The sequence below is a fragment of the Lontra canadensis genome, unplaced genomic scaffold (genome assembly GCF_010015895.1).
Source record: "Lontra canadensis isolate GAN:19392208 unplaced genomic scaffold, GSC_riverotter_1.0 scaffold61, whole genome shotgun sequence".
NCBI lineage: Eukaryota > Metazoa > Chordata > Mammalia > Carnivora > Mustelidae > Lontra > Lontra canadensis.
Genome location: NW_022631055.1, coordinates 522,949 through 535,098, shown reverse-complemented (window position 1 = coordinate 535,098; position 12,150 = coordinate 522,949). Strand labels below are relative to the sequence as shown.

The 12,150-nt window shown below is 50.8% G+C and overlaps 1 protein-coding gene across 11 annotated transcripts in view; it reads left to right on the top strand.

Moving 5' to 3' along the window:
- The first annotated feature begins 1,167 nt into the window (after window positions 1-1,167).
- Window positions 1,168-12,150, top strand: part of CCDC85A (coiled-coil domain containing 85A) — a 203,590-nt gene continuing 192,607 nt past the window's right edge. For 4 of the 11 annotated variants that reach the window (XM_032877720.1, XM_032877719.1, XM_032877724.1 and 1 more), the window contains exons 1-2: window positions 1,169-1,587; window positions 9,039-9,996. In XM_032877720.1, the coding sequence (XP_032733611.1) occupies window positions 1,324-1,587; window positions 9,039-9,996 (1,222 nt within the window). In that variant the 5' untranslated portion in view covers window positions 1,169-1,323. Of the gene's footprint in view, window positions 1,588-9,038; window positions 10,001-12,150 lie in introns of all 11 variants that reach the window. The other 7 variants (XR_004385037.1, XR_004385038.1, XR_004385039.1 and 4 more) reach the window with 6 other exon arrangements.

The following is a 12,150-nucleotide window of genomic DNA, read 5'->3' as shown; positions in this document are numbered from 1 at the left end:
CCCCGGCCCCCCCCCCCCCCCCCCCTTTTGGCCATCGACCTTTTCTTCCATTCTCCAAAGTAGAAATCGACGGTTATCCTCCGGGTTGGTCAGTCTATCTATATGATCAATCTATCTTATTCTTTCTATCTAATGTATGTATGTATGTATGTATGTGTGTGTGTGTGTATGTATGTATGTATGTATGTATGTATGTATCTATCTATCTATCTATCTATCTATCTATCTATCTATCTATCTATCTATCTATCTATCTATCTATCATCTAATCTATCTAGTCTTTCTTCCCTGACCTCCAATCACTGCAAATACCAAGTGTCTCTCATTTTGGTCGCGCGTTGTTTCCCAGCAGGGTCACAAACCCGGCGCGCAGGGGGCGGAGGAAGGAGCTCCATCCGCCACATGGTGGCGCGCGCGAGCCTGCGAGAGCCGGGCCGCTCGGCTTCTTAAGCTTCTCCCGCATCCCGCCCCACCCGCGCCGCGGCGCTGCAGGAGCCGCGCCCCCGACCTTCCCCGGCGGGATAGCGGGGAGAGCGCCTCGGGAGCCCGGGAGGCGATCTAGCGGCAGTTGCGTCCCGTCCGCGCGGGAGGTGCGGGCGGCCGCGGACGGCCCCCGTTGCAGGCTCCTCCTCCTGCGGGTTCAGCCTTTACCCCTCCACCCTCCACCCCTCCTCGGCGTGGCTCGGCTCGGCTGCAAATTGCAGGCTTTCCCCGAGCAGCCTAGGAGCGGCGGCGGGCGCAGCGAAGGCGGCGGGAGGAGCGCAGCAGGCGGGCCGCGCCGAGCTCTCGGGCAGCGGCCGTGGCGGCGTCGCTCGAGCAATCCCGGAGGCGCCGCGGAGCCCGTAGCGTCCTAGCTCGACTAGGAACGCAGTGAAGCCGGGGCTGCAGCTGGGCGAGGGGGAGGAGAGTGCGCGCGTGTGTGTGAGAGTGTGGGGGGCGACGGTCTCGCATCGGAGCGGAGGAGAGGGCAGGGGAACCGGGGCGCGGCCCCCGGGCGCCCCCGCTGCTCCCCGAGGTTTTCCCGCGGCGGCGCCCTCTCCCCGGCGCCCCTCACCATGGACTCGCGCCGAGTTGGGACGCGCCTCGGCAGCAGCGCGCGGGTAACTGCCCGGCCCTGGTGCTGCGCGGGCGCGCGCGCGGGGATGGCGAGGTAGGATGGCCGCCCAGCGCGACCCCTGCCGCCCCAACCCAGCGGCCGCCGGGCGGTGCAGCTGACTCGCCGGAGCGCATTGGGGTGTGGGCGGAGGCGGCCCCGCCGCGCCCGCGCCTTCGGGAGTCGCTTTGCCTCTTCCACCCACTCGCACCTGCCACCGCGCGGATACCATGTCGAAGGCGGCCGGAGGTCCGGCGGCGGCGGCGGCTGAAAGTTGTCCCTCGGCCTCTGCCGGCCCGTCCGCCGCCGCCGCGGTGGAGGACCTGTCCAAAGTGTCGGACGAGGAGCTGCTGCAGTGGAGCAAGGAGGAGCTGATCCGCAGCCTGCGGCGCGCCGAGGCCGAGAAGGTGAGCGCGATGCTGGACCACAGCAACCTCATCCGCGAGGTGAACCGCCGCCTGCAGCTGCACCTCGGCGAGATCCGCGGGCTCAAGGTGAGCGCGGGGCCGGGCGGGGAGCGGGGCGCCCCAGGGAGGTGGGGCCAGGCAAACTTTCCCACCCTCCGTCAACAGGTGATCCTCCCCACTCTCCCGGTCACCACCCCCCGCTCCCCTTCCACAGCCCTTTGGAAACTTTTTTTCGAACTTTGGAAGCGTTTGGTCTCCTCTTCCCTGTTCGGGGCGAGCCAGTGTGGACCTCTCATTCGGGGTCTTCTGTGGCCGGAGGAGCGGGCGCCGAGGATGCTGGAAAGTAGGGAGGGGAGTGATGGGCATGCAGAACCTTTATTTTCCTGGAAAACCAGTGGTTTGGGGAGCCGGGACACAGGTAGGGGAAGGGGTGAGCGAGGGAGTGAGTCCAGGGCATCTTTGTCCTTGGGGGTTAGGGTTATAGGTGCTCTGGAGCGGTGACTGCTCCGGCGGATGAGGAAAGGGCGCCAATGCTGGGGAGAAGGGCTGGCGGGGTGCCCAGGGAGAAGTCGCGGGCGCCACCTTCGGAGCTGACGTATGTCACCCAGTGCAGAGGACCTAAAGCTCTGCCTTCACATTTTCTACCTGCTCCTGCGCTTTCCTTCGCTCCTATTCAGATGGCGTCATCTGGGGCTTCTTGGCCCCCTTGCCCCCCTTCACACCCGGTTTGATTATAATTTCATCTAGTATTGAGGGGGGCGAAGGGATTTGAAAGGTACCACCCCGGCTGTCAGCTTTGACGCTTTGGTTTTGGAACCAGCCTTCCCTCTTTGCTATTAGGAAAAAAAAAAAAAAAAATGAAAAAGAAAAAAAGACCGAAACCCCACCAACTTCTCTTCTCCTTGGAGAGCTTTGAGTGTGGCAGCAGTGTGCCCGCCCGCGGGGCTGCAGGAGACGGGGTCTGGGATCCGCCCTGCCAGCGCACCGCCGCAAACTTCCTCTCCTCACTGCTTGCGCGGGTGCCTGCTGGTATTCCTTCCTCTCATTGTTCTGCTTTTGTTTATAGGAAGCCAGACACAAACCAAAACACTGCAGGGACATCAGGGAGCAAATTCCTGCAGGCACGGGCTGTTCTTGTCCCCTTCCACTCCCACCCCACTAGGGCTGTAGACACTTTCTTAATTGCTTCAGTGCTCCTGCTCTGGGATTCTGGGGCAGAGAGGTGTGGAGGGACAGAAGGCCAGAGGCTCGCCTGGGCGCTGGGTCCAGTGCAGGTGGAGATGGCCTTCCCCAGGGCTCCAACTCACTGTCCTCTAGTTCCTAGAGTGGGTGCAGTTAGAAAGATCCCACAGTCAGAAAAATCCCAAGGCTTCCACTCTCCTTTGGTTTAATTCATTACTCGAGTATTACTTATTAAGTACCATACTCTTGGAGAATTACAGACAGGCTAGTATAGTGAAAGATCATCTCAGAAGTGGGTTTGCATCTAGAATCCTCATTTGCCAGGAGGGTGAGCTTGGGTAATTAATTTATCAGAACCTCATTTTACTCATCAATAAAATGCAAATGATAAAAACCATCTCCTGGGGTTTGCAACAAGACATTAGGATAATGTAGGAGAAGCTTTAATTCTGGACTTGACTACAAGACAGTGGTAGATACTGTCATCAGGAGAGGGCTTGTAGATGTATAGGTGTGCGCCTCCATGATGGGGTTTTTTAGGCAAAGCTGGACAAAGGTATAGTTCATAACCCTCCAGTTTAATCTTCTTCCATGGTTTGAACTATAATGTAGCTTGGAAGAGTTTTTAATTAAGTAATTAATTTCCTAAGGATTTTAATAGTATGGAGCATCAACATAATAGTTCAGAAATACTTGAAGGTTCTCTTGGGTTGTGTGGATTGTCTTAGTGTGTGTGTGTGTGTGTGTCTATGTGAGTGGTGGGGGAGGCTTGTCTTCTTTCTGGTAGCTTCATTTAGAGAAATACCTATTAGGCCAGCGAAGGGCAGTTTCACCCCAAGTAGGAGAGTCTCCTGGTCTCGATTCATGACCTGGCTTAAAAAGACTTTTCTATCCATCTCGTTATCAAGTTCAGAAAGGTGGGGCTGGATCCTTTTTTATGCGGCCTCTACTCCTTTCCATCATCCGGGGCCAGGTACAACATCATAGCCCCCAAGGCCTCTGGGCCAACCCTGAGGGGCTGTGGTGAAGCCTGGCTGAGGCCAGCCTTCTCCCTTCTATCCATCATCTTAGCTCAGAACATCCCTGGACACTCTCGTGATGCACTAATGTGGTTGACTGAGTAAATTATATGTGCAGTCAACTTATTTTGACTTACCTAGAAGGAAGGATTTTTTATTTTGTTTTTGGCTCTGATGGTGTGGGACTCCCAATTGAGGGCCTTAAAGTTAGGGTTATGAAGGCCACAACATTTTTCTTTTTTATGTTCCTTTCTGTGATCTGCTTTTGAAATCGTAATGAATATTTTCAGGGCTACTAGGTACTGTGGCTGTAGAGGTGGGGAGATGGGAACACTAGGTCTTTCCCTTGAGGGATCTGTGACTGGGTCCAAGTCCCGGCTGACTTGTCTGTGTTTAAACATTTCAGAGGTAGAGCAGTGTGGGGCAGTGGAGAGAGAAAGGATTTAGAGTCTGACAATTTGGGCAGCATGGGCAGGCTGTTAACCTCTCCGAGCTTCAATGTTCTCATCTGCTAAATGGGGATGCTAATTCTGGAAAAGGTTTGATGAGAATTTCATGATACATTTGAAGTTAATAGCTTTCTCAAGGTCACACAGATATACAGTGTTTAAAATAGGCTGACTTTCTTTTCTTTCAGCTAGTTGACATTCTCTGGTTAGAATGTGTGATCCTGCAAGGGTGGAGAAGGGGATTCTGGTTCTGATCTTACAAGGAGTTGGATTCTGAGAACCATGTCTGTGCCCTGAACCAATGCTCAGGTTGCTCTGACCTGGGGTTTCAGGGGATGGGGGCAGATTTGGGGGAACCGGCTCTGTAGATTGGTTATGCATCATGTTAATGTTCCTCTCTGCTCCCCAACACACGGATTCCCGCTCCCTGCAATGAAGAAAAATTACAAACTAGAACAATTCTTTAACCACAGAGAGAGTACTTAGGAGTCTTACGTATGAAATTTTGAGTGGTAGGCCATGAGGTGGGTTGAATCTTTTAAATGTCCACTTTAGACAGATGGATAACATCTGGTAGCCAGTGTCAATGTTCAAAGGACACTTTGTGTTCTGAAAAAGAAAGCCCAAATCTTAATGTGGGAGATTTGAAGAAGCTGGCTTAGAAGGTGATTATCAAATCGGTTGCTTAGCTTTTCCACAGAAGGGAAAGGAAATAGCTCAGAATTTTATTCCCAAGAACATTATTTGCTCTTGGAAGAAGATGTGGTGATAAAGAAAGCTAAGTAGGCCGTTACCCCTTTTACCCCAGCCGGAATTCTGGGAAGTATATGCTTCCCTCCATTTGGAAAGCCATTAACTCCACAAAGCACCAGTGTATTTCCCAGTTCTGGAGAAGTGAGGAATAGCTGTGGGATAGTCGAAAGGAAGTATTTTCAGACAGAAGTTCATTGAGATGGAGAAGAATATGACTTGAACTTTCTATGAAATGGCAGGATTAAACTAAATGTCGAATAATTATTGAAGCTTAGAAAGATTAATTTTTTTTTTAAGTCTTATTGTCTCACAGTCTCCACAGCTTCTGATTTCCCTGAAAGCATCAATGTCAACAGACCCTTTACTCGCTTATGACATGTACTCGAACCTTGCAGGGGCTTACTGAGACAATAGTAAGAAGTCCTCGGTAGCCAGAGCTATATCCTGTTTTGACCACAGGCCTATGGCTTTTAAAGCATTGGTCAGTCCACAAACACGTATTATTTACTGTGCGCAAGGAGCCATGCCAGGCGCGTCAGCTACACAAAGGATGACTTTAGAATGGAGTCTGCCCCCAGAAGCTAGGGCATCTACATTGGAAAAGGAAAAAAAAAAAAATGATGTCCAATGAGTCCTCCAGCTATGGTATCTTAGAGGCATTAAGCAATAAGTGGGAAAGTTACTTCATTTATTTGTGATTGTTGCCACCACGGCAGCCAGAAGCTGTTACAGGGCTAAGGGAGACTTCTCAGAGGAATTTCTCCTCTTAGGTAAGTTCGTGTAGGGAAGAGGACAGTTTCTTCTAGTTGGGAATCTGGGATACAAGCAGGCTTCATAATTAGCTGACAAAGAGGGAGCTCAGGAGAAAACCTTCCTGGCTTGGCCAAAGGGTTTATTCATCTTCCTGGTAAAAAGGAGAGGATGGGATTGATGCAGGAGAGAGAACATTCAGGGAGTGATTTTGAGGCTCAGTCTGGCCACAGAGAACTTGGCTTGGGTGGGCGAGGAAAGATAGAGGAAGCGGCAAAGGCAGGGGAGGCCACGTGGGGGGTGTTTGGAAATGGCCAGGCCTGAAGTCAGAAAGTGATAACGAGAAGAGACGGGCATCAGAAACAAGGAAGCCGATAGGATGCCAAGAGTTAGAACTGGAGTTAAAACCACACTGCAAAATCCTCTTCTTCATCTGGGTGACTTTCACCTTGGGCCCCAATACCGTCAGGGGATGCTGGGTGTGGGTGGCAGATGTTTTAGAGTTTATTTTCTCACCAGTGTCAGTCAAAGGGTTGGAATGAACCTGAGTTTACTGCGATCAGGTCTCCTCTAAGTGCCTCTAGTTCTGGGTTGGATGACGGAGTCACAAGACCAGAGCTTTTCTGGCTTTGGAAAGCAGGAGAAATCTTAGGTAACAGTCCTGGAACTGCCCCTGATTCATGGCCACCAAACCAAGGTGCTTCAAGAAACGGTCCCTTTACTCGATGTGTGACTGGAGAATAAAGGGGGACCTCACAATGTGTTTTCAAAGTTCCTTGGTTCAGGTACCTACAGTGGAGGTGCTATGTTCTGGACACACAGGTGGAGAGAATAGATGGGGTTTCCATTCTCGGGACCAGGGTCTGGTGAGTTCTCATAGCCACATTCAACCATATGTGATTGAAATGACTGCCACAGGGGGAAAGTCAAAGGGGGTAATGGTAGAAGTGTATAAGACAACTTCTTTAGATAGTAGTAGTCAGGGATGGCTTCTGGGGAAGTGATTTATAAAGTGAGGCCATTAAGTTGTACAGAAGGTTAGGGGAACACATTCCAAGTGAAGGAGGGGAAGGGCTTGTTCCTTGGGCCCTGAAACCAGGCCAGTGTTTGTGGGGCTCAACTGGGGGTCAAGGGATAGGTCCCACTTTCTCCGCTGCTGCCATCTGTGTAAGCCACTATCCTCTCCCTCTACCTGGACCAGCCTGGTGGACTCCTAACTGATCTCTCCTGGCTTCCACCTTATCTTGTCTCCCTTTTTTCTCTCCATCGCCCCCTCCTCTGGTTTGTTTTCCCACACAGAACGATGGTGATTCTTTATAAAATGAACCTCTTGTGTCACTTCTCTATCCTCAGCTCACCACCAATCCAGAGTCTTTCCTGTGGCTGCCAAGGCTCAACATTACCCAGCCCCGACACCCAAGCTCCTGGGTCTCCTCTCTCCCACCTCCTCTCCCAGCTCTGCTCTCTGTGCTCACCGTGCTTCAAGCACACTGGCCTCACAGCAACGTCAGCCATGTTTGTCTCAGGGCAGCATCAGCCATGTTTGTCTCAGGGCAAATCCTTCCCCTTCTCTCTGCCTGCAATCCTCTTCCCTCACATGTTTGCTCCTTCATTCCACCCCGTCTTGGCTCACATGTTTTCCTTCTCAGTGAGGTGCCTTCTCTTAAAAAATAGTATTTTTGAGCCTGCTTCAGTTTTCTTCCCAGCACTTTCACAACATGCCATGTCAGTTTTTCCCGCCAGAATGAAAGCTGTAGGATGTCAAGGTGTCTGCGGTGTCCACTGATACATTACTAGCACCTGGACTGGTACCTGGCACATACTAGCTGCTTACTAAGTCCTTGTGAATGAGTGGACAGACCACCATTTGTGCAGGAGAAATGGGCCAGGTTAAGAGGACTGGGGTCTTGGGAGACTTGAAGGATTCTGCACTTTATTCTCAGGGCAGTGCGGTGGTTTTTAGCATGCTAAGCATGGGGGTGACAAGATGAGTTAAATCTCAGAAGTGTAGGGCTCAGAAGAGCTGTTTAGTTCAGGAGTGAAAGGTGAGGCAGAAGCAGCCAGGCACAAGCACAGGCGCTTAGGAAGAGCAGCAGGTTGAGTGGAAGCTGCGTTTGCTGAGAGGGGCAGTTTGAGGAGGGGACTTTGAAAATCCCACAAGAGGGCCACCTGGGTGGCTCAGTCGGTTAAGCGGCTGTCTTTGGCTCAGGTCATGATGATTCCAGGGTTCTGGGATTGGGTCCCCCAGGGGGCTCCTTGCTCAGCAGGGAGTCTGCTTCTCCCTCTCCCTCTGCTTGTGCTCTTTCTCAAATACATAAATAAAATATTTTTTAAAAAAGAAAAGAAAATCTCACAAGAGCTTGGTGTTGCTTGTGTTTCATGTGGGATGCCTGGGAGATGAGCAGGGGGTATGCCAGTAGGGCTCAGATGTGCGGGACAGAAATGCCGCTGGAGGCCAGCTGTGCTGGTCCCCTGTGGGAGCCGGACTGTTGGTCCTGTGTCAAGGGCTGAACACCGGGCAGTGCTGTATTTGTGCTGATGGGAGTCCTGTTGCCTCAAAGCTTTTAAGCATTTCTCAGCTGCCGAGCAGCCATTTTCTTCCAGGAAGGGGGTTGGGCAGGGGAGGGGATCCTTGGTTTTAGGGTTTTCTTGCAAATTATGTGGCTACTCCCTGGATATTGGCCTTGGGCAAGTGAAGCTTTGTGAGGTCCAGTCTCCTCCTCTTTATTTTTTTTTTTTAATTTTTATTTTTTTAAAAGATTTTATTTATTTGGCGATTCACAGACCTGTACCCCTGGGGATAAAAATATATTATATGTTTATTAAAAAAATAACTAATCGAGATCTTATAAAATGATAGGAGAGATATATTGGAAATTCAAACAGAAATTCTGTGATTAAAATATAGTTTTCTTCTTAAAAAAAAAAAAGATTTTATTTATTTATTTGACAGACAGATCCAAGTAGGCAGAGAGGCAGGCAGAGAGAGAGAGGGGGAAGCTGGCTCCCCGCTGAGCAGAGAGCACAATGCGGGACTCTATCCCAAGACGCTGGGACCACGACTTGAGCCGAAGGCAGAGGCTTTAACCCACTGAGCCACCCAGGCACCCCCAGTCTCCTCTTCTTTAAAAGAACCGTGATAATCATCACTTCCCAAGTGGTTTGTGAAAATCCGATGAGATAATACAAGTAAGCCCTGGGTGGGGAGCATAACCTAGACCCATTATTGTGATTTTTATGACAGTCATCAGCGGCCTCTCAGCTTCTCACCTCTGCCCCTCACATCACAGAGAATTCACCTATTCCTGTCTCCCTCCCAGGAGGTCTGGGCCTGAGGCTGCCTCACCTGGGTACCGCCCTTGAATGGCTGTCTCTCTCTTTTCAGGATATCAACCAGAAACTCCAGGAGGACAACCAGGAGCTGAGGGACCTCTGCTGTTTCCTGGATGATGACCGGCAGAAAGGCAAGAGGGTGTCCCGGGAGTGGCAGAGACTGGGCCGCTACACGGCTGGGGTGATGCACAAGGAAGTGGCCTTATATCTGCAGAAGCTGAAGGAGCTGGAGGTGAAGCAGGAGGAGGTGGTGAAGGAGAACATGGAGCTCAAGGAGCTCTGCGTGCTGCTCGACGAAGAGAAGGGCGCCGGCTGCGCGGGCAGCCGCTGCTCCATCGACAGCCAGGCCAGCCTGTGCCAGCTCACCGCCTCCACGGCGCCCTATGTGCGGGACGTGGGCGACGGCAGCAGCACCTCCAGCACCGGCAGCACCGACAGCCCGGACCACCACAAGCACCACGCCAGCAGCGGCAGCCCGGAGCACCTGCAGAAGCCCCGGGGCGAGGGCAGCCCGGAGCGCGCCAAGCACCGCAGCACCAGCCCCGAGCATCTGCAGAAACCCCGAGCCGCCGGAACCCCGGATCACCCCAAAGCACTCAAAGGACCCAGCCCCGAGCACCACAAACCCTTGTGCAAGGGCAGCCCTGAGCAGCAAAGGCCCCCGCACCCCGGGAGCAGCCCCGAAACGCTGCCCAAGCATGTGCTGAGTGGGAGCCCGGAACACTTTCAGAAGCACAGGCCGGGGGGCAGCCCGGAGCACGCGAGGCACAGCGGAGGGAGCCCCGAGCATCTGCAGAAACACGCCCTCGGCGGGAGCCTGGAGCATCTACCCAGAGCCAGGGGCACCAGCCCTGAGCACCTCAAACAACATTTTGGGGGGAGCCCCGATCACAAACACGTGGGCGGAGGAGGCGGAGGCAGCGGCGGAGGCAGCAGGGAGGGTACTCTCCGAAGACAGGCGCAGGAGGACGTGTCACCCCATCACCGGAGTGTCTACAGTGGCATGAACGGTGGGTCAGTACGTGCTGGGGAACCGCTTTGGCTGGGGCGACTCACTAGATTTATGAGCCATGAAGGGCTTTCCAGACACGTTGGGAGTGCAGGCGCTGGATGGAGGGGTGGCTGGGGAGGGGAGGTAACAGGTGCTTCCGAGGCTCGAGGCTCTGAGTGTTTCCTCGCCTCGATTTGTTTTGGTTTGTACTATTCTCAGCAAGCCTGGCGAAGACGGGGGGTGAGGAGTTAGGGGAAGGAGAGGAACGATAATTCCAAGGGACTCTGAGTGGTCAGGGTGAGATGTGTAGGGATTGAAGAGAAAAAGAGAACCAAGCTAAGCCTTTCCGGTCTTGAACTTGGGTATTTTCCTAGTGTGTGCCGTTTCCTACAGGGGTTCTCATCCAACGGTTGACCCAGAGGTTTTTGAATCCATTTAACAGCTTAGTGCATAAAGAAATGAATTTTATTATGAAGAACATTGGAAAAGAAATATGGTATCCCTCAGCAAGCTCGATGCCCCATTGCCTGAATGCCTGTAGCTATCAATGCCTTACCTTAACTCAAGGATTTTATCCGTGTGTTGGGGCACTTCCCTTTGTAGGAGAAACACATCAAATGTTTCCTTTCACACTCTTGCAAAACCCACCACCCTCTCCCAGATTCCCTGAAACATACTTTGAACAGCATGTTTTTACACTGAGAGATAGCCTCCCAAATGTTTAAATGTTCCTCTTGAAAATTTTTGTACAGATGTATTTGGGCGCTCCTTTGGTTTCCAAAGTGTAATCTCCACTGCATTTGGTGACACGGCCCTAAACCAGACCCTAAACCTTTCAGAAGGGGTTTACTTTCCTGTATCTTGGTTCTAAAATCATTTTGAACTCCAGAAAGGGGGAAAAGAAATCATTTCTTAAGACCAACAAACAAAACCCCCTCCCAAGCTTTTCATGTTACTTATGGTTGAGTTAGAACTAAAAGGTTTGTTTTTATAAACTGTGGGGTTTTTTCATCCAAGATATCTGAGGTTTTCTGCTTTATTTGAAAGCTGCTACGTAGTCCATGCACAGTCAGTTCTGAGCAGTGATGGGGGGTGGCCAATGTGAGCAGTGAGTGACGGGAAGGGGTACATTTTCAATACTGTACCTGGGGATTTACCTGTTGGAGCCCATTTCATCCTAATCCTTTTCTCCTAGTGCTGAATATTGACTCCTGAAGCTTGGCTTCTATGCAGCCAATGCTCTTTTTTATGTGCAATGGAATTGGAAAGATGGGGAAGATGGGATGCTGCTGCTTTCAGGGTTGGGCTGGAAAGCAGAAGGTGGGAGAAGCCAAGTGACCTGGGTGCAGAGGCCTCCTGGCTGGCTGTTTGGGCTTTTGTTACATTAACTACACCCTCCCTCCCTCCTTCAGGGACTGGCCCAGAAGCTGCCCTGATTGCTGTGGGCAGCGGCGGCTGTGCACTTCTCACAGGAGGTGAAAGTCATTTAAAAAGATATTTTAGTCGCATTGCCATGGATGAGGTGAGCCACTAGCCATGAAGGGTTTCTTCAGGGAGCAATGGGTTAACGGCAAAGTTCAAGTTAATGACTATTCCATTTCTCCATTACTTTTTAATGAGCATGAGAAATAAATGCGTACACTGTTTAAGGGAAACATTGTATCTGGAACCAAAAAAAAAAAAAATTACTTAGGGGCCAGGTAGTTCACTTATGAAACAATTTTTTTCTTTCCCAAAGTGTTCTTTTAAGTAAAGATTTCCTCTAGTTTAATCAAGACATGCTTTAAAGGACATGAAAAGATTTCAAGTGCAATTTTTAAGAAACACCTTGCATGAAGTAAGGTATATTTCTAGATGAGGTTGACATTACATCATGGCTTGTTGTTGTCTGATTGCAGATAGACTTTGTGATCTGGCAAATGATTTTTAAAATTTAACCATTTTATTTAGTTAAAAGTTTGGTATAGCAGAGATGCATTCTTTAGAATGACACTGTATTTAGTTGCTTTTTTTTTTTTTATACTGTATTTAATTCTTATGTTTACGGCAGGTTTTCTGATAAGTGACAAATCTTCTGGCAGTTGCTATCCTCACCAAAGTGTATTTCTAGTGCATTTGCATTGCATTTTTATTTCAATAATTAATTAGAAAATGAAGTGGCACATGAGGTGTT